At 42.2% G+C, this 26,972-nt stretch overlaps 3 protein-coding genes across 5 annotated transcripts; all 3 read right to left on the bottom strand.

The window, feature by feature from the left end:
• Positions 1–376: 376 nt before the first annotated feature.
• On the bottom strand, positions 377–6,384 carry cgl.2.L (1.L). 2 transcript variants are annotated; one of them, XM_041573394.1, is made up of 8 exons: positions 6,294–6,384; positions 3,509–3,585; positions 2,909–3,019; positions 2,327–2,574; positions 1,971–2,129; positions 1,021–1,141; positions 849–952; positions 377–559 (listed from the first exon to the last, which is right to left on the bottom strand). In XM_041573394.1, the coding sequence occupies exons 2-8, from the start codon at positions 3,573–3,575 to the stop codon at positions 407–409; spliced, it is 963 nt and encodes a 320-aa protein (XP_041429328.1). In that variant the 5' UTR covers positions 3,576–3,585; positions 6,294–6,384; the 3' UTR covers positions 377–406.
• Positions 6,385–14,630: 8,246 nt separating this feature from the next.
• Positions 14,631–19,530, bottom strand: LOC121402018 (lamina-associated polypeptide 2, isoforms alpha/zeta-like). Of its 2 annotated transcripts, none has more exons than XM_041587674.1 (2): positions 19,205–19,530; positions 14,631–19,129 (listed from the first exon to the last, which is right to left on the bottom strand). In XM_041587674.1, the coding sequence occupies exon 2, from the start codon at positions 17,781–17,783 to the stop codon at positions 14,949–14,951; it is 2,835 nt and encodes a 944-aa protein (XP_041443608.1). In that variant the 5' UTR covers positions 17,784–19,129; positions 19,205–19,530; the 3' UTR covers positions 14,631–14,948. The 2 variants fall into 2 exon arrangements, with proteins under 2 accessions (XP_041443608.1, XP_041443609.1); XM_041587675.1 differs by having other exon boundaries at positions 17,819–19,129.
• A 1,100-nt stretch (positions 19,531–20,630) lies between these two features.
• On the bottom strand, positions 20,631–26,479 carry LOC121402019 (intelectin-1-like). Its single transcript, XM_041587676.1, has 8 exons — positions 26,368–26,479; positions 23,814–23,891; positions 23,194–23,304; positions 22,582–22,829; positions 22,225–22,383; positions 21,267–21,387; positions 21,096–21,199; positions 20,631–20,817 (listed from the first exon to the last, which is right to left on the bottom strand). Exons 2-8 carry the CDS (start codon positions 23,878–23,880, stop codon positions 20,665–20,667), a joined length of 963 nt encoding a protein of 320 aa, XP_041443610.1. The 5' UTR covers positions 23,881–23,891; positions 26,368–26,479; the 3' UTR covers positions 20,631–20,664.
• Between the last annotated feature and the right edge of the window lie 493 nt (positions 26,480–26,972).

Here is a 26,972-nt window from a genome sequence, read left to right as displayed (position 1 = left end):
CTGCCTTTACACAGGTTGAAAGGAAGGGTTTATTACCTTGTAAGGACCAGATATGGATTACCAGTATACAACCCTATCACCACATTCTGCCATGATAGCCAGGAGTCCAATAGCTAGACAGAGCCAGTCAACCTTCTCTGTGCATGCAAGCAGTAGCAGCATTCAGTGCAGATCAATGAAGTGAGGGTGCAGTAATGGGAATAACTTATTTTGCCAACACTGCTAACCAAGGACGTGCATTCTCCCACTTCTTGCCCTTATGACCGATTACCAATGCTTTGTCATAAAGCAGCCAATACAAGGGAATGTTTAACTGCAGCAGCAAAGTTTCATCTCAAGGACAGGATTGCAATTGAATAAGTTGCCAGACAAGAAATGCATTGTTTCAGTTTATTAAGGTTTTATATCACAGATAGAACAGTAGTACTGCTGCCTCAGTTATCTCTCTGCTGGCACTGTTAAACTTCTTGGTTCCATATCCGTTAAAGTCATAGGCTGCAAAGTCTCCACATTGCCTTGGGTCTGCTTCTGGGAAGTAGCCACCTCCTCCTATGCACACCTAAAAAAAAATTTTAAATCGGTATTTTTAACATGTGGGGGACCTTTAAAATATTCATAAATTAGCCCCACAGGCATAAGCCCATACTTCTCAGAGGGTACCATTTGTTGCCATGAGCGATTGCTCCAGGGTAACTTTCCCAGTGTTCAATATCAGCAACAGATTCCTCCTCCCTCCTTTGTTAGTTTTTTTTCTCTCCACTATTCTTTTTGCAGACCTTTTGGGAAGGGCAAGACTAGCAAGTTATGTTTCTAGACCACTTCTAGGAAGAGAAAAAGTTTACACTTACGTGTTCTGCATTGCACGACTCCATCTTCATTCCCGGACACAGTGCCAGTGCAGCTTTCTCTGTGTTAATTGGCCGAAACTGGATATAGCCAGGGGTGAACTGACCTACAATGGAACAATAGGTGTTTATATATTGTGATCAAAGACAAAAACACACACTTATCAATCCTTACTTTTGAAATCTGGCGAGTAGAAAGAAGTTGTTAAATCAGCACTTCCCAAGTCATACATTACTGGCACAATTGGACCACTGTCCCTTGGGCAGCTTCCTACACCATACTTCACTGGATAGATCTGAAATGAATAGCGAGACAATAGGTTAGACTGTTAGAACATCCAATATAGAGAGATTCATTTAGGACTAACCCAACTGCTGTCCCGTCAGCCTTTGTTTGGGTGTCACTAAAGGGATGTAGGTTGGGCAAATCCATCTTGACCCATTAGTATCTTACCATGCTATTCTGCTCACTACTTCTACAAATTGTTGCTCTGGGCAGGCAATTATTTGCAGGGTCCCCTACAGAAAGCCCTGCCTATAGCAATACAATGGAAGAATTTACGGGACTAAAGCTCCTCGTCAAAATACCCATACATCTGTTTAGCCATGAAACATGGTCATTTGAATGGCTTGAACCGGGGGGGGGGTCGAATGAAGACAGGTAGATTAAACATAAGGTGGGTGAAGAGATGAATAGATTAGAAGATTAAAAGAGTAGAATGGGGTAGGGGAGCTATGGAACAGAGACATAAGGTAGAGCAGAAATAAGCAATATTTAGCACCAAGACGCAGAGGGCGACTTAGTCCCAACACACTGCCTACCCTATTTAAACTGCACAATAAAGTGGATCCTGTGACACCTACTTAGACATGACAACCCTAGCCAGTGTTTTCTAGATGCCCAATTGCGGTTTGCTGAAATGTTTCTATATGCACCCAGATATGGTTACCATTTAAGTTGGGTATAGCCAATGCCCAGAAGATCACACTTTATCATTAATGTGATGATAGATTTGGCCAGAAGTTACAATGTCAGTAGTCAAGGTATTGCAGATAGGATCTCATGTAACAGAGTGCCAAGGTGGGAGGAAAAGGTTTATTTTTAGCTGCTTTGCAGTGTGTTACCTGGTACAATCTGAAGAGATTTCCTCCTTCTTTGAAAAGGATTCCATCTGTTGTACGGTATCTCTGTAGTGATGAATTCCGCCATACACTCAGGGGAGTCTTGTTGGGCACATGCCACACCCCAAGGTCATAGGCTTCAATATCATAATAGCCAGGATTCTGGAAGTGTGTGCAGAAGAGATCATGTCTAATATTCATTGGTATAATCGATTGAATACACGCATACATTGTAAACAGACCAGAAAGCCTGCACATTATGAACCAGCACAAGTTTTATATTTGTACAATAGTTGTGAACAGATTTAGGTGCCCAAGAGCCGCACAAGATACTTGCACAGCCAGATGAGATTGATCACCTTGTAGTCATCGCTAGTTGCACCACCAACTGATCCAAATGTGTTATAGTTTGCCCAGTTGCCATCACCCTCTGGATAATCAGCTCGATTTCCTTGTTGGCTGGACCAGCGATCCCCTACAGTACACTTCCCTGCCAAGTAGTTTTCGTGAACACTGGCCACCAAGGTCCATCCTCCTCCATTTGTAGTCATATCGCAGAAAGTCTGGTAGGATATCCCATCTGAAGATGTGAGTGTGTATATTCCATCTGTCATAAAGTAAAAATACAGAATTTACTGGGTGGTCAGCTATTAAATGTGGCACTGCCTACTCCTTGTTTCAAGTCTTTGGTCATTTAGCCATCTATGACACTTGCTCCCAGTGGCCTCAAAGTAGGTGCCTTTTTTTCATTGTAGGCTAGGAGGCAAGTTTTGGCTGCACAAAAACACAGGTCTATTACCAAACAGAGGCTCTTATAGGCTGCCACTTCATGCTTTTTACTTTCATGCTGGTGTTTCTTCAAAACTTACATTTGAATGTGGCTCACAAGGGAAAAAAAAATAAAAATAAAGAGGTTAGGGACCCCTGCTGTAGAGGCTTACCTTGCGAGTCATTGTTTGAATTCTTTATCTCTTTGCAGCTCCTGAATGTATTCTCTTTATCACAGCCCAGCTGGTTCGCCAGGTTTTTGGAGGCCACCATTACCAAGGGTTCTACCGAGACAGAAGACAATAGCAGTTGAGTGTGGAATCCGTATTTGGTAGACTTCTGTTGCCTTTCATATTCTATAATGTACAAGGTACCCATCCCAAACAGGAGGTAAAGCTAACATTGGGGTGGGAAAGGCAGCAGAGCACACACTCAAATTCACCTCCAGATAAACAGTGGCAGAGGGGAGTGAAGAGAATGAAGATCACAGGATCCTCAGGGGGTGGCAGGGTATGTTGATGGATATGGCATTGCACTTAAGCAGAACGCAAGAAGTGGGATGCTGGGACTAAATGGATTATATGGAGGACATCTAAATAATCTGTGATGGGGACACTGCTGCCAGTAGGCAAATGAATTTAACCATGAAATGCATTATAGTGCAGGACAAAGAACACTTTAAACTTGTAGATATAATTCTGGGTTAATAAGCAAGCAGAAATATTTTTTGATCTACAAATATGGTGCTATATTTATACAGAAATCATACTTACCCCATGACTTGCTGCATGGCTGAGAGAGCCCACTAACCACCAACAGGAGAAGAATATACACCAGCATCTTCTACTAACTGAAATCACACATGGACATCTCAGTTTTAGACAAAATGCTTGCAAATCAAATGCACATTAGACTTATGGGTAGGGGCACCTCTTCCCAAAGAACTAGGCATAATGCCGTTAGTGAGTATTCCCTAGCATGACGTCCCAAGTTGCACCAGCGCTCACTGATGCTATTTGAATGGACATCCTATGAATTTCATGGATAGACATAAATGAAAAAGAAAAAGACAAGAAGTATTGTAGAAGTGATGCCTATATTGAATAAAAAAAAAAAAAAACACATTGCAAGCTTTCGGAGCACCAAGGCCCCGTCATCAGGCAAAATACAAATGAAAGCTAGAAAGGCACAACATATATGCTGTTAGATCAGTGAAAGGTATTCATGGGCAATAAATTAGGACGTTACAGATAGATAAAGATCAAATGTAGAGATAATACAATGAATTAGGGTGGGTTGTAATTAGTCCAGGAGTCTGGATTCAGTCAGGTCACAGTGTGACATGAAACCTGACCCTAAATTAAGGCGTATATAGACCATGCAAGTTGCACCAAAATGATAATGGAGGAACTATCAAATAAAACATTGTTCCGGTGGGGATTGTGGAATGTAAGTCTATTCAAACACACGAACATAAGTTTGTTTGAAAGCCATTTGTAAGTGTAACAAGTTGAAAGCAGCATTGGCTCAGCTCTACACTGAAGTGTTTGACTCTTGAAACAATGTAGCAGAAGTCAGCTCTCCTCCAGCCAAGACTACACAAAGCTTTGCTTCATCACTGCCCTCGTTAATCAGCTGGCTTCTACTACATCGTTCCACTAGGTAAAACCAAGCTTGCAGGAAACAATGCATACAGTTTACAGAAGTGATTCTGTTTAAAACCTTTAAATCAAAGAACGAGAAAAAACCTGACGATTGTAGGAGGACAGGGTTATTAATCTGATCTCATAGTAGTTACCTTCTTTAATTAAAAAAGAAGAAAAAAAGGGATAAAACATTTAACCCTTTTACCAACTTAGAAGGTAAAAACTGGAGTACAAACACCCTAGAATTTATCAAGCGCAGAACATGATTTTACATGACAACTCCACATGGGACCAGTGTTAATGGCTCTCATAAGGTTAAGGCAATTGGCTGCAAACAGAAGAATGAGAAATAGCAACAATTACATAGGAGGGAAAAGATTCCTTACAACATTTTTCAGACTACCAAAAACCCCTGCTGCAGAGCCCACACACTATTGACTGAGTTTAATATAAAATAAGTTTATATAGTGAATAAAGTACCCCCTTTTGTAAAATATAGGGATATTATAAGTTACCGAGGAGTTTCATGACCATATAAAAACACGAGGCCGAAGGCCGAGTTTTTTTATACAGGTCATGGAACTCCGAGGTAACTTCTAATATCCTCATATTTTACAACTGGGGGTACTTTATTTATTATAATACACAAATTTCAATGAGTCATGTGACAGAAATGACATCACTACTCACCGTTTATAACTGATGACATCAGAACTCACCGTTTATAAGGATATAATTTACAGGATATTCATGGCTTTTGTGTATTATAAAGGGTATAACCAATTAGTGGTTTACAAGAAGACAGTCATGTGTATCTTATATGCCGTTATGCTAGTCACCAAGCATTTAAAGACTCACTATGGGGGTATAGCAATTTACCAGTTGTATTTTGCAGTCAAATGGTATATGTTTAGGGCTCTTACCTGCGCTCCAGTTTCATGTGCTCAGCCGCAGGGAAGCGCAGGAGTAGATGCACTGAATACTTTTCAATGTGGCTGTACTCACACACACCGAACACAGGTAAAATGGAACATGCTGCGCCCCAACCTGCATCTGTGTGAGTGCAGCCACAGTATTCAGCGCATCTACTCCTGTGCTCCCTAGCAGCTGAGCGCAGGTAAAACACTCATCTGTAAGAGCTCTTACACACAGGCTTTCACACTTTCTTCTGTTCAGCCGCAGGAGTAAATGCATTCTTATTATTGTCAAAGGGGGCTGTACGCACACAAGTAAACGCTGAATGCAGGTGGGACACAGCATGTTGCATCCCACCTGCGTTCAGGGCTCATAAGTCTGTGCGAGTACAGCCCCCTTGACAATAATCAAGTGCATTTACTCCTGCGCTCCCCTGCGGCTGAATGGAACACAGGAAAAACGCCCGTGTGTAAGAGCCCTTACAAAAATAAAAAAATATGTACTTCACCTTCAAGTTAATTAACTAGTTTGAGTGTACTCTGAACAGCTTTTTTCAATTGGGCTATATTTAGTATTTTTTTTTTTAAATACATTTTTTTACCCTCTTCACCACTTTCAAATGGGGTCATTAACCCCAATACCAGCACTAGGTTGTTCTATGTAGTCAAGTTTTATTGTTAATTGGGTATTTGTCTTTCTCCATCCTCTCCTATTCCATCTTCCAGGTTCTTATTACTAACTACAGGCTAAATATGTCTCTAGCAACAAGACATTAACTGAAATTCTAGACTAGAGAGCTGTAGCAAAAGTAGTTATATATGTTAAAAACCCACTAATATAACAAAATGGTAAAACATTGTAGATGATCAGTATATCATGGTCTCCATGATTGCTAAAAGTTACTGTAATATAAAATGTCCATTTAAATAAGAATTTAATCATATTTACCAGCTAAAAAAAAAAATAAACCATTAACCCACAAACCCATCCTCCTTACCTGAATACCAGCTTCAAGGAAACACCCCTGATACCATTTCCTGTTACACCTGGAATTTATAGATGATTGCATTGCATGCTGGGAGTTTATGCTGCCTGCAAAGGCTGAAGACCACAGATCTAGGTAAATCAGCTGTAGGGCATTAGACTAATAGTGAAGGTTGGGGTTTCGGGTGTGTATTTTGCATGGATTGTTTATTATTTTAATCTGATTATAGATGTGTGGTGTGTATATATATATATTTATAAATATATACACTGGATATATGTGGATTTAGAAAACACATTTTATGTTTTTATCAAGGTTTTTTTTTTTGTACAGGTATAGGCTCCATTATCTGAAAACCTGTTATCCAGAACGTTTTGACTTATGTTAAGGCCGCCTCCCATAGGCTTCTTTCTAATTAAATGTTTTAAAATGATATTCTTTTTCTCTGAAATAATAAAACGTTACCTTGTACATGATCTCAACTAAGATATAATTAATCTTTATTGGATGAAAAGCATTCCTATAGGGTTTAATTAATTTTAATCTACATTTTTTTTAGTAGACTTAGGGCTCTTACTGACTTACCTGCGCTCCCCTGCGTTCCGTTTTTCTGCGTTCAGCCGCAGGGGAGCGTGTAGGCGCCGAATGCAGGAAAAATGCAGCATGTTGCGTCTCAACCTGCGTTTGGCGCCTACACGCATCTGTGTGAGTACAGCCCCATTGGAAAAAATGTAATGCGTCTATTCCTGCGCTCCCCTGCGGCTGAACACAGAAAAATGGAACGCAGGGGAGCGCAGGTAAAAACGCTCGTCAGTAAGAGCCCTTAAGCTATGGTGATCCAAATTTTTGAAAAGATCCCTTATTCAGAAAACTCAGGTCCTGAGCATTCTGGATAACAGGTCCCATACCTGTATTTTATTCAAAAGCTGTAAAATGCTTTAGTGTCTTTATCAAGCTATACCATTTTCTTGATTATTTGGTCACTTTTGCATAAGGGATTGTGCACATGGTTTCCTTATATCAGTGTATTCATGCTCAGTCATATTCATTCCCCAAATTATAGGGATGGTTCACCTTAACTATGTTGTTGACTTGATTCTTAGACAATTTGCAGTTGTTTCGTTTTTTGTTCAGCAGCTCTTCAGCTTAGGAATTTAGGCAGCTTTCTGGTTGCTATGGTCCAATTTACCCTAGCAACCAGGCAGTGGTTTGAATGGAAGATGAATAGGAGAGGGCTTGAATAGAAAGATAAATTAAAATAGCGTTATAGCTTCTCCATTGCTATTTGACTGCTGGGGTCCCTGACCCCCATTTAAAGGAGAAGGAAAGGCTTCGTGCACTTGGGGGTGCCAAATGTTAGGCACCCCAAGTGATTGTATTGAATTACCTGAAACCCCGGGCTGCGCATTAGAGTGAAAAGCCGAACTTTAACTAAAAAGTCTGCTATTTCGTTCAACTGCGCATGTGTCTGGCCCGGGAAATTTGAAGAAAGAAGAAGCTGGAGGTGGATCGCTCCGTGTGCTCACTGGTATAAACCCAGGCCAGTGCAGTTTTCTGCTGATAGGAGCACCAGCCCGGGGTTTCAGGTAAGTAAATACATTCACTTGGGGGTGCCTAACATTTGCCACCCCCAAGTGTACGAAGCCTTTCCTTCTCCTTTAAAAGTTGGAAAAAGCCAGATGATGTAAAAAAATCAAAAACTGTTATCAGAATGGGCAGAAATACTAACAAGCGAATCTGTTTCACTTCTCGAAAAATTAGCAAAGCTGTGAAAAAAATTAAGAAAGGCGAAAAATGTTCGAAATACATTGAAATCAATGGGCGTCGATTTTTTTTTTTTATGTGCAACAATTTTTTACGATCCAAATGTATTAAAGTCAATGGGTGTTTTTTCTTGTGGCGACAATTTTTTAGGCTCAGAATGCATTAAAGTCAATGGCCGTTTTTTCTTGTAGCGACTTTTTTGTCCAAATGCATTAAAGTCAATCACAAATATATAATGGGAGTAACAGATTTTCAGCATTCCAAAGTATGGGAATATCAGAGTATGTAGTTTAAAGGTACAGTAGTGGAACATGGGTGTGTAGAAATAACAGAATATAGTGTATTGGAGAGAGAATGAAAGAGCTACAATGTGTCAGAGTAAATGAGTAACAGAGCAGTGGAGTATAGGAGCACCAGAGCAGGAGAGTATTGGATTATGGGAGCCACAGAGTGTTGAAGTTTGGCATTATGGGATCCTAAGAATAGTGTAGTAGCAGCACGTGACAGTTTGAGATAAACAGTATGAAAGAATAGGCGCATGTGTAACAGTTTTGTGGTATGGGAGAATCAGAGTATGGAATAAATGTAGCAACAGAATAAGGGTGTATCTAGTAATGGTCTAACAGAATACAGAATACTTCAATACAGAACCATTGAAGTATAGCAGTACCAGAGTACCAATGTTACAAGAGTATGGCTGTAGATGCACAGCATGGACATAATAAAGTGCCAGAGTAATGCAGCAATGGAATATGGAGCAGAAGTACCCGAATATCATAGCAACAAGGTATGGGGGCAACAGAGCATGGAAGTAACAAAGTATGCTTATAAAAGAGAGACAGAATATTAGTCTTGTACTATGAGAAGAACAGCATAGCAATGTATCATATGGGAGTATCAAAGACTGGCAATATTAATGTATGCGAGGAAGAGAGTGCCAGAGCATAAGAGTATCTAAGTATGTGATCAAAGTTTGTAATGCAAGATTACATGTTTACACACAACATGTTTCGGGCCTTACGTGCCCTTTCTCAAGGAATGTGGGAGTACCAGTTTAAGAATGTGGGTTGTAAGGACTGAATATAGTATTTAAGCAACAGATTATGGGAGTAGGGTGAGTATAGGAGTAACAGAGCATAGGAGTAATAGAATATACAACTATGGAGCATAAGAAATGAAGTACGGGAGTAACAAAACATAGCAATTAAGCAACAAGGTTTTGGAATATTGGGTTTTGAGGACAGGGTATATGGGAATAACTGATTATCACAGAATGGGAATAGGCACGTAACAGAGTATCAGATAGTGGAATAAACTGCAGTGGAACATGAAAGTAATGTAGTATGAGAGTAACAGATTACTGTACTGCCTGGCTACAACAATTCCTCTACTTCAAGGATATGTAATGGAGACATCTGCTTTGTGACCCAAAAAATTATTTGTATTAATTTGTATTAATTTTTCACCTTACTGCAGCTACAACTGAGATCCACCAGCTCATAGGTTGATCACCTTGTAGGTAAGTGTGTATCAAGGACATACTCTTTATATGTACCTCTGGACCATACCAACAAGCAGGGTCAAGGTGCTTAAGCTTTATTTCATGGTAGAGAATATGGCAGGCAGTTTAAGTACAGTGTAAACTGATGGTAAAGCCTCCAGCGGATTAGCAATAAAAGAGAAGGACAGATGCTTCAGTTATCGCCTTGCTCGCACTGTTTCCTGTTCCTGTTCCGTATCCATCCCAGTCATAGGATGTGAAGTCCCCGCATTGTCTTGGGCTCTCTTCTGGGAAGAAACCACCGCCTCCAATGCACAACTGTTGCGTTAAAGACAAGCCATCAGGTGGTTACCAATTTCAGTATGGTGTGTATCATAGGCCTTAATTTCATTTTATATAATGATTAATGTGATTCAGGCCTGGCCCGGCAATCTGTGGATTCTGGCAAATTCCAGAGGGGCTGCTGTAGGATGCCATATAGACAATCGATATTTATGGGCCTGTGGGGGGGCTGTTTGGGTATCTGTGTGCCTGAGAGGCCACAGACAATTTTGAATCACAGTTCAGGCCTGACCTGATTCCATGGGGCAGCATCAGAGACGGATGAACTTTCTAACCAGACAACCGGGCCTAGGGCGGCAGTCTTTTAGGGGGTGGCCTGCTGCCCAACCACACCCACATTGGTTCAGAAACACTGGGGATGTGCAGGAGATACAATAGTTTTTTAACTTCCCGTGCACCAAATCCCTATGCTCCGATCCCGGTGATGAAAATTTGCGTACATACAAGGAAGGGGACGGGGCAACGAACGTCAGCTGGCCTAGGGGCGCCCGCTATGTTAATCTGGCCCTGCAGACAACATGGCTGCCCTGGCACTGCGTATTACCTAACAAGTTTTTTTCATTAATTCGAATAGAATCTGAAAATGTAGAATCTAGAAGCTCATTATGTTTCGAGTGTCAGTGGCACTGCACATGCTCAGTGTGCTCTAGACTGCTGCTAAGCTTAGGGGGTTGTCAAAAATCATCACGCAGAATATGAGGTTCATCTGTCATAGAAGCTGATGCTACAGGGCTGATTATTACAATCTAATTTAATTACTAATACGTCTTGTTGTACAAAGGTTATATTGTATATATACAGTATATTGTGAGTGGGTCCCTATGCTCAGATAAGTGACAGCAGCACAGAGCATGTGCAGTGAATCAGCAGAAAAGAAAGTCGAGGAGCTGCACCTTCTTCAGGGGCACAGATCTTCCCTGCTTCAAGACTGTGGTTGTCTTAAAGAAGTCCAAAGTGCAGCGCTGTTTCTGTGGTAGGAGCCGCCTGAGGCGGCTCCTGCATTGCCACCCCCCGCACCGACTTACCTTAGAGGAGGCAGGAACACGATTGCGGAGAGCGCAATTGCGCTCTCTCGCAATAGCGCAGCCGAATTTCCGGTTTCCCTGGAATCCTGTCTGGCGCTGCCGCCTGAGGCGAGCGGCTCAGCTCGCCTCATTGGCGGAGCGCCCCTGCCAAAGTGTGTAAATGTATAGCATTTCTATGTTACTTCTTTAAAATGCATCGTTTAATGGCACTCCTCCAGCAGAGTTCTGCATTGAAATCTGTTTTTCAAAAGAGCAAATAAGATTTTTATGCAGGGTTAGACACATTCTTAGTTTTCCAGGCGCCCTCTGTCATGTGACTTGTGCTCTTATAAACTTCAGTCACTCTTTACTGCTGCACTGCAAATTGGAGTAATATCACTACCCTCTCTTTCCCCCAGCAGCCTGTCAACAGAACTAGGGGAAGGTAACTAGATAGGAGTTTCCTTACACCTGCATCGCTAAAAATGCTCCATGCCTATTGGTAGATATGAGAATAGTACTCAATAGTAAAACACCCATTATCATTGCCATGACTCCTTCAGTTACATTGAGTAGGAGAAACAACAGCCTGTTAGAAAGCAGTTCCATCTTGAAAGTCTCTTTCTGAAAGCACATGACCAGAGACAATTACCTGGGATGGCTGCCTACACACCAATATTATTACAAATAATAAACAATGGTATATTTTTGAAAACCCAATAAAAATGTTGAAAAAAAAAATAAATAAAAAAAAATAATAAACAATGAAAACCAATTGCAAATTGTCTCAGAATATCACTCGCTTCACCATATAATTCAAAGGTGAACAGCCCTTTTTAGTTCATTTAAGGCATTAGCAAGCCTACAACAAAGAACTCATTGGTGATTTTGTCTACCCCACCACCCATTAGGTTTAGTACCACAACACATCCAAAGTATAGAAACTTATGTGCCATGTCAAGGGCCCTGGGTGAAATTAACTTTGCCCAGTGCCCACTTTGCAATGCTTTTATGGACCATTGCAGTCATTTTACTGCAGTTATCTGGCCTCCATTACCCTTACAAAAATAGAATTTTTTGAGTGTGTTCAAGACACAATTTTAATGTGTCACACCTTTAAATGTATGGAAATGTATAGAGAATGCTTGTGTTTATGTAGATACTTAAAGCAGAAGGAAAGGCTAAAATTAAGTAAGCTAAGTATCAGAGAGGTATATATAAATAAATCAGTAAACCCTCAAAGTAATGCTGCTCTGAGTCCTCTGTCAAAAGAAACACTGCATTTTTTCCTTCTATTGTGTACTCATGGGCTTCTGTATCAGACTTCCTGTTTTCAGCATAAACCTCCAGGGCTAGGGCTTGAGCATGCTCAGTGTGCTCCTCTCTCACTCCCCTGCCTGCTCTAATCTGAGCTCAGAGCTATGAGTAAGCAGGGAGAGACTCAGGAAGGAAGTGATGCCACACCAAACTAATATGGCAGCTGCTATCCTAAACAAACAAAGCTTCTAGAGCTGTTTACTCAGGTATAGTAAAGCATTCTGCACAATAAATATAGTGTTATAGCTTGCACTATGACTAATTTATTGGCAATAAATGGCCTCTGTAGCTTTCCTTCTTTAAGCAAAGAACCAGCAGCATAATGACAGGGCACTGGGCCCACCCACAGAAAAAAAACTTCAGAGGGGCCTGACACAGACAGGAATCTACTAGGCGTCCCCCTCTCTTCCTTGGCTATAGGGGAAGCAGCTAATAGGCCTGCTTCCTCTATAGTTACAGCATGCCAAGGTCCTCAAGAATGCAGGGCCGGAACTAGGGGTAGGCAGAATAGGCATGTGCCTATGGCGCAAAGCTGGGGGGGCAGGCATGTATTTTAAGTTCTCTGCCTCCTACCCGTAGTCCTGTCCCCTCTCTCATGCCGGTTGTTCCCGGCTGAGAGGGACTATGCCCGCTTACCAGGGCATGGGAGGCAACGCAAAAGGCCAGGTTGCCTAGGGCACCTGGCTGGCCCGGCACTGCTAGAATGTGGTATTTTGTTATTGTTCTTTTACCCACACTTACATGCTCATTATGGCACCCTTCGACCTTCATCCCTGGACACAAAGCCAATGCTGCTTTCTCTGTGTTAAACACTCGAAACTGGATATAACCAGGGGTAAACCTAGCTAAAGAGGGAAAGATAACCTTAGCATATATAAATGAACAATAAAAAAACAACAACATATTTTGTGTGTCTAGTTCTTAAATATAGATTCCAACCAAGCCATAGATCTTTGAAATGACGAGCAAAAAGAAGCCGTCTTCTCGCTGCTCCCAAAGTCATACACGACTCGCTCAACAGGTCCATTGTTTCCTGGGCAGCTTCCAGCGTTGTACCTCAGCGGATATATCTAAAGAGCAATGAACAATTCTAAGATAATTCTAATTGTTCCAGTGCTGGGCCTAGACAACAGGCCACAGTCAGGCCTGCTCCTCCTACTTGCACCTCCAGCCCCCCAGTCATCCTCTCGCTCATTGCTGCTCTGCTGCTCTGATTAACCCTATCAAAGAATTGAAATTAACCAGGGCAGGCAGGAGCGGCATGTATTATCGTATTATGCAGTCATTTTCTAATGTGGAATTATATCCATCCATAGCTGTGCTCTAGGCAGCTGCCTATCCTGCCTATGCCTAGTATGTTGCTAGGCAATTATTCAATAGAAGAGTGTTGCTTTTTACTGAAATGAAAGATATTACACATTATAATTAATCTATGAGGGGCCATGTACAAAGACCCTGGACTAGGGTTGCCACCTGCCAGCTTTCAACCAGACAGCCCGGTTTTTAGAAAGGCTGTCTGGATGAAAACTGTCTGGTTTCCAAATAAGGAAATCCGGAAAGGACTTTGAAGTGAATCAGCCAATCGCCTATTGCCATGTCGTAATCCTGCCCCCTGATGTCATAGAACCACTCCAGAAATGTCATTCACCCATTCCCCTGCCCCGTCTACCCAGCCATAAAAGGTGGAAACCCTACCAGACAGAAGTGCAAGAGCAGTAATGGGTGCAACGTTACCACCTTTTATTTCTTTAGACTCTAAGACACATGTGGATTTACATCCCCTTTAACATCCTTGCACAGAGAAGAGAACATGGGTGGTTGGGTTCAGTTTATTCTGCACTGGTTACTATGGACAAGGCTCACTTTTCCACTGTTATTGTCTAACTCAGCAGCTTTGTAAACATGTGGGCACTGTTAATGGAGGCAGGAGGAGCACAGGGTGAATAAAACCTCTGCATGGTTGATTTCACTGTGGAATAGTTTTTCAACTAGTAATAGAAAACACCATGTTAATCCTATTAAGAATGTTACATTTTGAAACTTTGTTTGTGGGTACTGACCTGGTACAAGTGGAAAAGGTTTCCACCTACTCTGGAAAAGAAGCCACTTGTTGTGTGATATCTCTGAAGGGATGAACCCCTCCAGCCTCTTAGTGGAGTCTTGTTGGGCACATGCCACACGCTGATGTCTTTGGCTTGGATGTCATAATAACCAGGATTCTGTCAGTTCATACAACACAGGACAGAGAAGCAGAAGGTCTGTTAGAACAGATTCATATGCATAGTAGATGCCATTTCAGCATTTCATAGACGCAAACATATTAGGGCTCCCTTAAGACCACAAGTTGAGCATTTACCCACGATACAGTGGTCCCCCCCACACACAAAAACAGGAAATTGTTTCATACATACCGTAATTTCTGTTTCCTGGTCACTTCCATGGCAGCATTCACCAACGGGTTAACTTCCCCCTGCAGGCCAGCGGACAGGACCTCCCACTATCAATTTAAAAGTTCCACCTCTTCCCTTACCCCCTAGTCTCAGTATTAAAGCTGTCCCCTATGAAGGGTGCGAAACTCCCCGGTGAATGCTGCCATGGAAGTGACCAGGAAACAGAAATTACGGTATGTATGAAACAATTTCCTGTTTTCCCTAAGTCACCCATGGTCAGCATTCACCAACGGGACATACCCAAGCTAAAAACAGAGGGCGGGACAAAAAATGCATTTAAACAGAACTTTTAATTTGTGGAAGACATTACAGACTGTAAAACTTTCCTCCCAAATTTAGCTTCCTGGGAAGACAATACATCCAATTTGTAATGTTTAACAAATGTATTTAAAGACGACCATCTTGCCGACTTGCAGATACTCTCTGGCGACTCCCTGGCTTGCGCCGCCCAGGAACTTGCCAATGCCCTGGTAGAATGAGCCTTCAACCCTTTAGGTACTCCTCTTCCTGCCACGTTGTATGCCTTTGCTATGGCCGCCACGATCCAGGAACTAATAGTTCTCTTCGTTGGGGCTTGACCTTTCCTATACCCGTTAGGTATTATGAACAAATGCTCTGATCTCCTCCATGCTTTTGTTCTTTCCATATAAATCTTCACAGCCCTTACTAAATCCAGGGTGTGCCACATCTTTTCCTCTGCAGATCTTGGGTCTGGAAAGAAAGCAGGCAGAATAACCTCTAAGTCCATATGGAACTTGGACATGACCTTTGGAAGGAACCCGAATGCTGGTTTCAACACAACTCGATCTTCAAATATCACTGTATGTGGCTCCGAAACTGACAGAGCTGCCAACTCTCCCACTCTACAGGCTGATGTAACAGCCACTAAAAGAATCACTTTTAGCGTCATATTCCAAACGGAGGCCTTCTCCAATGGTTCAAATGGAGACTCAGACAAGGTCTTCAGGACGAAGGGAAGATCCCATGGGGGCAGACAACTTCTTTTCGTTGGTCTTACCCTTACTAGGGCATTAAAGAATCTTTTCACCAGCGGTCTCTCTGCCCAATTCTTCCCTGTTAATGCCGAAATTGCAGACACCTGACCCCTCAGTGTGCTACAATGCAACCTCTTCTTATACCCCGAAAACAAAAATTCTACCAGCATTGGAGCTGATGGAGACAAAGGGTCTTCTTTTCTCTCTGTAGCAAATTCCACAAACTTCTCCCATACTCTATAGTATTGCTGGGAAGTGCTTGGTTTCCTTGACTTCAACAGAAAGTCTATGACTTCTTCCTTCTGAAACAACTGTGTTAACTTTCCCCTCTCAACCGCCAAGCCATCAAGGCTAGATGATTGTGCCTTTGGATCTGGATTGATCTCTGCGTCAGCCAACCTGGAAAGCTCTGAATCTGCATGGGCTTCTCTATGGCCAGCTTTTGAAGAAGAGGAAACCATGGCCTTCTGGGCCAGAAAGGGATTACCGCAATGGCTTCTGCTCTGTCTTTCCTTATTTTTTTCAAGACTCTCCAAATTAACGGGCATGGTGGAAACACATAAATTTTGCCTTGTGACCAACTTTGACTCAGGCCGTCCACCGCCTCTGCCTCTTTGCAGGGAAACCTTGAAAAGAACCGGTGACACTTCCGGTTTTGTGGGGATGCCATCACATCTATCTCTGGACGCCCCCACTTTCTCACTATGTCTTCGAAAATCCAATCGTGCAGGCTCCATTCCCCTGGGTCCAACATTGTCCGACTGAGGAAGTCGGCCTTCCAATTTTCCTTCCCTGGAAGGTGGACCGCGGTCAACCCTTCTAGCCAACCTTCTGCCCACTGAAATAGTGGTTCTACTTCCTTTAGCAAGGACACGCTTCTGGTGCCCCCCTGCTTTGCTAAATAAGCTACTGCTGTGGTATTGTCCGACATAACCTTTACTTGTCTTCCTTTCAGTAGGTGTGAAAAATATGTGAGGGCTTCTCTTATCGCTCTCAACTCCAGTAGATTTGACGGCACATTTTCTCCTTTCCAAGTGCCCTGAACCACTTCTTCGCCTATGTGGGCTCCCCATCCCATGCTTGACGCATCTGTGGTTAATATCACCCACTCTGGTTCTTCCAACGGCATTCCTCTTGCCAGATTCTTCCGTCTGCACCACCATAACAGGGTCTTCTTTACCTCCTGTGGTACGAACAGCCTCCTCTGTAAATGTAGATGAGGCTGCCTTACATTTCTTAGAAGAAACATCTGTAAGGGTCTTAAGTGCCATCTTGCCCATCTCACTATCTGTATAGTTGCCGACATGGATCCCAGCACTTTCAGACAATGATGCACGGACACTGTCTTTCTTTTCCTGAAATCTTTTATCAAGTCGACCACCTTTACTTGACGCTCCAAGGGAAGACTGACTAAATTTCTGTCTGTTTGAAACAAAGCCCCTAAATATTGTAGGGTCTGAGCGGGAATTAAACTGCTCTTTTCCAGGTTTACTATCCAACCGTGATCTAGCAAAAATTCCTTTACTCTGGCAGTCTGAATCTCTGCTTCTGCCTTTGATCTTGCTACCACCAGGATGTCGTCTAGGTAGTGATACACCGCCAAGCCCTCCTTTCTTAATTCCGCTATGAGAGTAACCAATATCTTTGTAAACACCCTCGGGGATTGGGCTAGACCAAACGGAAGACACTTGAATTGAACATGCACATCGTCTATTGCGAATCTTAGATACTTTCTGTGCATCTGTGCGATTGGAACATGAAAATACGCATCTTTTAAATCTATGCTCGTCAGCCAATCTCCTCTTGAAATGACTTGCATGATTGACATTAAGGATTCCATCCTGAATTTTCTTACTTGCAGGAATCTGTTCAGTTTTCTCATATCCAGCACCGGTCTTAATGCGCCTGATGCCTTTTTTACTAAAAAAAGTTTCGAATAAAAACCTGTGTGTCTTTCTTGAGGAGAGACCAACTCTATTGCCCTTGACTCGAACAACTGCTTCAAGTACTCCTGGGCTATTTCTTTGCTTGACTCTGTCTCCTTGACCACAGACCTTATGAAAAAATCTCTTCTGGGTACCGTCTTGAATTCTAGAAAAAACCCTGATTCCACCACGTTTCGTACCCATGTGTCTCGAATGGTTGTGGCCCAGACATGAGAGAAATCGGCTAACCTGCCACCCACCATGTTCTGGGCCCTGCCACCTTCATTGTCGACCGGAAGTAGATGGGGCTGAGGAAAAAAAATCCCGGTTTTTTCGCTGCCCCTCTGGAACTTGGACGTCCTGATCTCCAAGAAGATTGCCTGGAATACTCTCTACCAGGCTTGTACTGTTTAGACGTCCTGAATGACTTATCCTTCGGTTTGTTGTAGTTCGTCTCAAAGCGTGGTCTTTTTGCCTGACTCTCTTGTGGCAGAAACACGCTTTTTCCACCTGAGACCTTTTTAATAATTGCGTCGAGCTTCTCTCCAAATAACATCTCACCTTCAAAAGGCAATTGACACAGATTAGTTTTAGAAACTGTATCCGCTGCCCACGTCTTCAGCCATAAAGCCCTTCTGGCTGCCACCGACAGTGCCATAGATCTTGCCGAGAAATGCACTAGGTCTATCGAAGCTTCGGATATGAATTCTGTTGCCATTTTACAATCTGTCAACATCTCTAAAAGCTTTGGTCTCTTTACATTAGAAGATATCGCTTCTCCAAGTTCTGACAACCACACCTTCAAAGCTCTAGACACTGAAGTCAGAGCAACAGCTGGTTTACAGGCTGCCCCTGCGGACCCAAAAGCTTTCCTTAGATTGAACTCTATCTTCTTCTCCATTGGCTCCCTGAAGACTGCCGCATCATCTACTGGAAGTGTTGTCTTCTTAGCCAGCCTCACCACAGCCGCATCCACTTTAGGTGGTGAATCCCAGGTTTTTGAATCCTGTTCGTCAAAAGGATACTTCTTGTTGAATTTCCCTGTTGTCTGAGCCCTTTTCTCAGTCTTCTTCCATTCTGACGCAATTATCTCCTTGATAGACGAATGTACAGGAAAGCATGCGGATTTCTTTTTTGATGATGGAAAGAGTTTATCCGCTGATGACAACTTTGTCATTTCTGTTGGAAAAGTTAGAGTCTGTCTGACTGCTCTTATTAACGGGTCAATCACCGCTAAATCAAATGTTGATTCCTCTTCCGAATCAATCTCGCCCTCCTCTGATCCTGCCTGAGAGAGGACGTCCGAGTCAAATGACAGATCTCCCTCAGATACATCTGAAAAAGACTCCCCCTGTCTTCCATGCTGGTGTCTTGGTCTTTTCTTAGTGCCTGACACCTCCTGGAATCCCTGAATAACTGCCTGTTTTATCACCGAGGCTAAGGATTCCCATTGATTTTCTTGTGAAACAGAGGACCCAGGTTCCTGTTGTTTCTCTGCAGAAATCGTTTTCTCTGGAGACTTGTCTTTTCTTACATCTGTGGCAGGAAGGCTGCATGAAAATAACAACAATGTTAGAAACTGAGCCCTTCATCTCTGCCATATTCTCTCTGACCTCATACATCACCTTTTCCCTTTAGGGTGAGAGGCTTTCCCCGTCATACCAGGTTCCATTGGAAAAACTGGTTAAGAGAATAGATAAAAAAGTAATCAGCCACTGGTCTTAGAATATAAGAAAACTCAGCTGATACCCCCCACGTACCTGTGTGCATAAATGCTCAGCTTAACTGATGGCAAAATGGCACCCACAGGAAGTGTGTATTGCTTTAAATAGGGCAGGTCAGACTCCTGCATAAATCAATGTTTTCCTTTCACTGACTGCCCCACCAATGAAATCAGCCTTCTCCAGGCTAGGACGCTGGAGTTTTAGCGCCAAAAACCGCCTCCATACCTTCTTTTTTCCATTTTGAAATTTTTTGCGCTCTTGCCCTCATCCAAAATGGCCGCCGCGTCACTTCCGCCGCGCCGCGTCACTTCCGGTCCACGGCGATCTCCTCATTCTATAGTAAGCGGCGTGCAGTTAATGGCGCACTCCGTCTTCAGACTTCACCTGACCAGCCCAGCCGGAGGATCAGCCCCAAACATCGCCCAACACGGCCATGCTTCCTCCGCATCCCCCTGACCCGCAGACGGGAGGAGAGACACGGGCATGTAAGTAAGCCCCTGCTGACCCCTTCTCTGGGGAGCTAATATTAGGCCCTTACTGAATCTTGTAGTAGTCCTGTTTCTTCATCCAACAGGCTATCCTCTCCCTGGCCCGGACAGGACAAAAAAGACTAGGGGGTAAGGGAAGAGGTGGAACTTTTAAATTGATAGTGGGAGGTCCTGTCCGCTGGCCTGCAGGGGGAAGTTAACCCGTTGGTGAATGCTGACCATGGGTGACTTAGGGAAATTTGAGCATTACTGGGCCAAACACAACCTCATACCTGGGCTCTTTAGTGGAGGCTAGCACTTATGGAAGGTGGGGCCTAGTTCAACATATGTTTTAATAAACATGACTTGTGCTGCACACTTCTGCACAAGTGTTTTAATCATAATAAAACTTATGGGTTTTACTTTTAGCTAGACACTTCATACTTTTGTTGTTGGTCCTTGCAGGGCATAAGACTCCCAGTGCCCAAATACCTGCCTTTACACAGGGTGAAGGGAAGGGTTTATTACCTTGTAAGGACCAGATATGGATTACCAGTATACAACCCTATCACCACATTCTGCCATGATAGCTAGACAGAGCCAGTCAACCTGCTCTGTGCATGCAAGCAGTAGCAGCATTTTTCAGTGCAGATCAATGAAGTGAGGGTGCAGTAATGGGAATAAATTAATTTTTGCCAACACTGCTAACCAAGGACGTGCACTCTCCCACTTCTTGCCCTTATGACCGATTACCAATGCTTTGTCATAAAGCAGCCAATACAAGGGAATGTTTAACTGCAGCAGCAAAGTTTCATCTCAAGGACAGGATTGCAAATGAATAAGTTGCCAGACAAGAAATGCATTGTTTTAGTACCAGTTTATTAAGGTTTTATATCACAGATAGAACAGTAGTACTGCTGCCTCAGTTATCTCTCTGCTGGCACTGTTAAACTTCTTGGTTCCATATCCGTTAAAGTCATAGGCTGCAAAGTCTCCACATTGTCTTGGGTCTGCTTCTGGGAAGTAGCCACCTCCTCCTATGCACACCTAAAAAAAAAAAATTTTAAATCGGTACTTTTAACATGTGGGGGACCTGTACAATATTCGTAAATTAGCCCCACAGGCATAAGCCCATACTTCTCAGAGGGTACCATTTGTTGCCATGAGCGATTGTGCCAGGGTAACTTTCCCAGTGTTAAAAATCAGCAACATTCCTCCTTTGTTTTTTTCTCTCCACTATTCTTTTTGCAGACCTTTTGGGAAGGGCAAGACTAGCAAGTTATGTTTCTAGACTGCTTCTAGGAAGAGAAAAAGTTTACACTTACGTGTTCTGCATTGCACGACTCCATCTTCATTCCCGGACACAGTGCCAGTGCAGCTTTCTCTGTGTTAATTGGCCGAAACTGGATATAGCCAGGGGTGAACTGACCTACAATGGAACAATAGGTTTTATATTGTGATCAAAGACAAAAAACACACAACTTATGAATCCTTACTTTTGAAATCCGGCGAGTAGAAAGAAGTTGTTAAATCAGCACTTCCCAAGTCATACACTACTGGCACAATTGGACCACTGTCCTTTGGGCAGCTTCCTACACCATACTTCACTGGATAGATCTGAAATGAATAGCGAGACAATAGGTTAGACTGTTAGAACATCCAATATAGAGAGATTCATTTAGGACTAACCCAACTGCTGTCCTGTCAGCCTTTGTTTGGGTGCCACTAAAGGGATGTAGGTTGGGCAAATCCATCTTGACCCATTAGTATCTTACCATGCTATTCTGCTCACTACTTCTACAAATTGTTGCTCTGGGCAGGCACTTATTTGCAGGGTCCCCTACAGAAAGTCTTTCCTATAGCAATACAATGGAAGAATTTACGGGACTAAAGCTCCTTGTCAAGATACCCATACATCTGTTTAGCCATGAAACATGGTCATTTGAATGGCTTGAACCTGGGGGGGTGAATGAAGACAGATTAAACATAAGGTGGGTGAAGAGATGAATAGATTAGAAGATTAAAAAAGGAGTAGAATGGGGGTAGGGGAGCTATGGAACAGACATAAGGTAGAGCAGAAATAAGCAATATTTAGCACCAAGACGCAGAGGGTGACTTAGTCCCAACACACTGCCTACCCTATTTAAACTGCACAATAAAGTGGATCCTGTGACACCTACTTAGACATGACAACCCTAGCCAGTGTTTTCTAGATGCCCAATTGCTGTTTGCTGAAATGTTTCTATATGCACCCAGATATGGTTACCATTTAAGTTGGGTATAGCCAATGCCCAGAAGATCACACTTTATCATTAATGTGATGATACATTAAAGAGATTTGGCCAGAAGTTACAATGTCAGTCAGTAGTCAAGGTATTGCAGATAGAATCTCATGTAACAGAGTGCCAAGGTGGGAGGAAAAGGTTTATTTTTAGCCACTTTGCAGTGTGTTACCTGGTACAAGCTGAAGAGATTTCCTCTCTCTTTGAAAAGGATTCCATCTGTTGTACGGTATCTCTGTAGTGATGAATTCCGCCATACACTCAGGGGAGTCTTGTTGGGCACATGCCACACCCCAAGGTCATAGGCTTCAATATCATAATAGCCAGGATTCTGGAAGTGTGTGCAGAAGAGATCATGTCTGATAATATTCATTGGTATAATCGATTGAATATACACATACATTGTAAACAGACCAGAAAGCCTGCACATCATGAACCGGCACAAGTTATATTTGTACAATAGTTGTGAACAGATTTAGGTGCCCAAGAGCCGCACAAGATACTTGCACAGCCAGATGAGATTGATCACCTTGTAGTCATCGCTAGTTGCACCACCAACTGATCCAAATGTGTTATAGTTTGCCCAGTTGCCATCACCCTCTGGATAATCAGCTCGATTTCCTTGTTGGCTGGACCAGCGATCCCCTACAGTACACTTCCCTGCCAAGTAGTTTTCGTGAACACTGGCCACCAAGGTCCATCCTCCTCCATTTGTAGTCATATCGCAGAAAGTCTGGTAGGATATCCCATCTGAAGATGTGAGTGTGTATATTCCATCTGTAATAAAGTAAAAATACAGAATTTACTGGGTGGTCAGCTATTAAATGTGGCACTGCCTACTCCTTGTTTCAAGTCTTTGGTCATTTAGCCATCTATGACACTTGCTCCCAGTGGCCTCAAAGTAGGTGCCTTTTTTTTCCTTGTAGGCTAGGAGGCAAGTTTTGGCTGCACAAAAACACAGGTCTATTACCAAACAGAAGCTCTTATAGGCTGCCACTTCACCCAGAGGCTAACAATTAGTCAAAAGTCCTTATTTTACTTTCATGCTTGTGTTTCTTCAAAACTTACATTTGAATGTGGCTCACAAGGGAAAAAAAAAATAAAAATAAAGAGGTTAGGGACCCATGCTGTAGAGGCTTACCTTGCGAGTCATTGTTTGAATTCTTTATCTCTTTGCAGCTCCTGAATGTATTCTCTTTATCACAGCCCAGCTGGTTGGCCAGGTTTTTGGAGGCCACTATTACCAAGGGTTCTACCGAGAAAGGCGGCAATAGCAGTTAAGAGTGTGGAATCCGTATTTGGTAGACTTCTGTTGCCTTTCATATTCTATAATGTACAAGGTACCCATCCCAAACAGGAGGTAAAGCTAACATTGGGGTGGGAAAGGCAGCAGAGCACACACTTAAATTCACCTCCAGATAAACAGTGGCAGAGGGGAGTGAAGAGAATGAAGATCACAGGATCCTCAGGGGGTGGCAGGGTATGTTGATGGATATGGCATTGCACAATAGCAGAACGTAAGAAGTGGGATGCTGGGACTAAATGGATTATATAGAGGATATCTAAATAATCAGAAGGAATCTGATGGGGACACTGCAGCCAATAGCAAGTGATTTTATCCATGAAATGCAGTGCAGGACAAAGAATACTTTGAACTTGTAGATGTAATTCTGGGTTAATAAGCAAAGGGTAACTAAAAAGCAAGCAGAAGTATTTTTTGATCTACAAATATGGCTATTTTTATACAGAAATCATACTTACCCCATGACTTGCTGCATGGCTGAGAGAGCCCACCAACCACCAACAGGAGAAGAATATACACCAGCATCTTCTACTTAACTGAAATCACACATGGACATCTCAGCTTTAGACAAAATGCTTGCAAATCAAATGCACATTAGACTTATGGGTAGGGGCACCTCTTCCCAAAGAACTAGGCATACAGTTAGCCTATATTGGCTAACTATAAAAAAAAATTGCAAGCTTTCGGAGCACCAAGGCCCCTTCACTGATCTAACAGTATAAATGCTGTGCCTTTCCAGCTTTCATTTGTATATTGCCTGACGAAGTGGCCTAGGTGCTCCCAAAGCTTGTAATGTATTTTTTTTTTATCTTTAGCCAATATAGGTATCACGTCTACAATACTTTTTATTTGTAATTTTTGATACTGGCCAACACGGAACCACAGTTTGTGTTTTATGGATAGATATAGATAGCCTGAACAGTTTTAGCTTATACAGTATGCCCATACATTTTTGTGCTAAGGAAGAGTAAAGGTCACATGCAACGCAACCAGATGCACATTTGTGTTTTATACATATCTAAATGCAAACAGTTTCCATGTAGCTCTAGGGACAAAATTCCCCCGTCTGTTCTGCATTTATTAAAAAAAAAAAAAATCTTGATTGCAAGGTGTATATAGACCATGCAATTTGCACCAAAATGATAATGGGGGAACTATTACCGGTGGCGATTGTGGAATGTAAGTCTATTCAAATACACGAACATAAATTGTTGCGCTGCGAAATTTTGGACGTGCGTCTTTATTTTGACGCACAACACCATACAAGTCCATGGGCGTAATTTTTTCGGCGAAACCCATCCCTACTCTTGAAAACAATGTAGCAGAAGTCAGCTCTCCTCCAGCCAAGACTAGACAATGCTTTGCTTCATCACAGCCCTTGTTAATCAGCTGGCTTCTACTACATCGTTTCACTAGGTAAAACCAAGCTTGCAGGAAACAATGCATGCGGTTTTCAGAAGCAATTCTATTTAAAACCAAAGAACGATAAAAACCTCTTGACGATTGTAGGAGGACAAGGATATTAATCTGATCTCATAGTAGTTCCCCCCTTTAATAAAAAGGGATAAGACATTAACCCTTTTACCGACTTAGAAGGTAAAAACTGGAGTACAAACACCCTAGAATTTATCAAGCGCAGAACATGATTTTACATGACAACTCCACATGGGACCAGTGTTAATGGCTCTCATAAGAGGTTAAGGCAATAGGCTGCAAACAGAAGAATGAGAAATCGCAACGATTACATAGGAGAGAAAAGATTCCTTACAACATTTTTCAGACTACTAAAAACCCCTGCTGCAGAGCCCACACACTATTGACTGAGTTTAATATAAAATAAGTTTATAAAGGGTATAACCAATTAGTGGTTTACAAGAAGACAGTCATGTGTATCTTATATGCCGTTATGCTAGTCACCAAGCATTTAAAGACTCACTATGGGGGTATAGCAATTTACCAGTTGTATTTTGTAGTCAAAAGGTATATGTTTAGGGCTCTTACCTGCGCTCCAGTTTCATGTGCTCAGCCGCAGGGAAGCGCAGGAGTAGATGCACTGAATACTTTTCAATGTGGCTGTACTCACACACCGAACGCAGGTAAAATGGAACATGCTGCGCCCCAACCTGCACTTACATGCATCTGTGTGAGTGCAGCCACAGTATTCAGCGCATCCACTCCTGTGCTCCCTAGCGGCTGAGCGCAGGTAAAACGCTCATCTGTAAGAGCGCTTACACACAGGCTTTTTTTCCTGTGTTACACTTTCTTCCGTTCAGCCGCAGGGGAGCACAGGAGTAAATGCACTTATTATTGTCAAAGGGGGCTGTACGCACACAAGTAAACGCTGAATGCAGGTGGGACGCAGCATGTTGCATCCCACCTGCGTTCAGGGCTCATAAGTCTGTGCGAGTACAGCCCCCTTGACAATAATCAAGTGCATTTACTCCTGCGCTCCCCTGCGGCTGAATGGAACACAGGAAAAACGCCCGTGTGTAAGAGCCCTTAAAAATAAAAAAATAAAAAGTACTTCACCTTCAAGTTAATTAACTAGTTTGAGTGTACTCTGAACAGCTTTTTTCAATTGGGCTATATTTAGTATTTTTTTTTTTAAATACATTTTTTTACCCCTCTTCACCACTTTCAAATGGGGTCATTAACCCCAATACCAGCACTAGGTTGTTCTATGTAGTCAAGTTTTATTGTTAATTGGGTATTTGTCTTTCTCCATCCTCTCCTATTCCATCTTCCAGGTTCTTGTTACTAACTACAGGCTAAATATGTCTCTAGCAACAAGACATTAACTGAAATTCTAGACTAGAGAGCTGTAGCACAAGTAGTTATATATGTTAAAAACCCACCAATATAACAAAATGGTAAAACATTGTCGATGATATCAGTACATCACGGTCTCCATGATTGCTAAAAGTTAATATAAAATGTCCATTTAAATAAGAATTTAATCATATTTACCAGCTAAAAAAATAAACCATTACACCTCAAAACCATCCTCCTTACCTGAATACCAGCTTCAAGGAAACACCCCTGATACCATTTCCTGTTACACCTGGAATTTATAGATGATTGCATTGCATGCTGGGAGTTTATGCTGCCTGCAAAGGCTGAAGACCACAGATCTAGGTAAATCAGCTGTAGGGCATTAGACTAATAGTGAAGGTTGGGGTTTCGGGTGTGTATTATGCATGGATTGTTTATTATTTTAATCTGAATATAGATGTGTGGTGTGTATATATATTTATAAATATATACAGTGGATATATGTGGATTTAGAAAACACATTTTATGTTTTTATCAAGGTTTTTTTTTTTTGTACAGGTATAGGCTTCATTATCTGAAAACCTGTTATCCAGAACGTTTTGACTTATGTTAAGGCCGCCTCCCATAGGCTTCTTTCTAATTAAATGTTTTAAAATGATATTCTTTTTCTCTGAAATAATAAAACGTTACCTTGTACATAATCTCAACTAAGATATAATTAATCTTTATTGGATGAAAAACATTCCTATAGGGTTTAATTAATTTTAATCTACATTTTTTTTAGTAGACTTAGGGCTCTTACTGACTTACCTGCGCTCCCCTGCGTTTCGTTTTTCTGCGTTCAG

Source organism: Xenopus laevis, chromosome 1L (genome assembly GCF_017654675.1).
Source record: "Xenopus laevis strain J_2021 chromosome 1L, Xenopus_laevis_v10.1, whole genome shotgun sequence".
NCBI classification, from domain to species: Eukaryota; Metazoa; Chordata; class Amphibia; order Anura; family Pipidae; genus Xenopus; species Xenopus laevis.
Note: the sequence above shows the minus strand (reverse complement) of the source record. Positions and strands in the feature narration are given on the sequence as shown.

What these genes read in the sequence shown, in the direction of transcription:
- LOC121402019 (XM_041587676.1), bottom strand. Translation starts at nt 23,880, where the DNA reads ATGCTGGTGTATATTCTTCTCCTGTTGGTGGTTGGTGGGCTCTCTCAG. An exon ending in ATCTCTTCAGCTTGTACCAG is followed by an intron (nt 21,388 to 22,224) that starts GTAACACACTGC and finishes TATTCATTTCAG; the next exon opens with ATCTATCCAGTGAAGTATGG. An exon ending in CTACTCGCCGGATTTCAAAA is followed by an intron (nt 21,200 to 21,266) that starts GTAAGGATTCAT and finishes GTTCCATTGTAG; the next exon opens with GTCAGTTCACCCCTGGCTAT.
- LOC121402018 (XM_041587674.1), bottom strand. Translation starts at nt 17,783, where the DNA reads ATGGGTACGAAACGTGGTGGAATCAGGGTTTTTTCTAGAATTCAAGAC.
- cgl.2.L (XM_041573394.1), bottom strand. Translation starts at nt 3,575, where the DNA reads ATGCTGGTGTATATTCTTCTCCTGTTGGTGGTTAGTGGGCTCTCTCAG. An exon ending in TTCAAACAATGACTCGCAAG is followed by an intron (nt 2,575 to 2,908) that starts GTAAGCCTCTAC and finishes ACTTTATGACAG; the next exon opens with ATGGAATATACACACTCACA. An exon ending in ATCTCTTCAGATTGTACCAG is followed by an intron (nt 1,142 to 1,970) that starts GTAACACACTGC and finishes TATTCATTTCAG; the next exon opens with ATCTATCCAGTGAAGTATGG.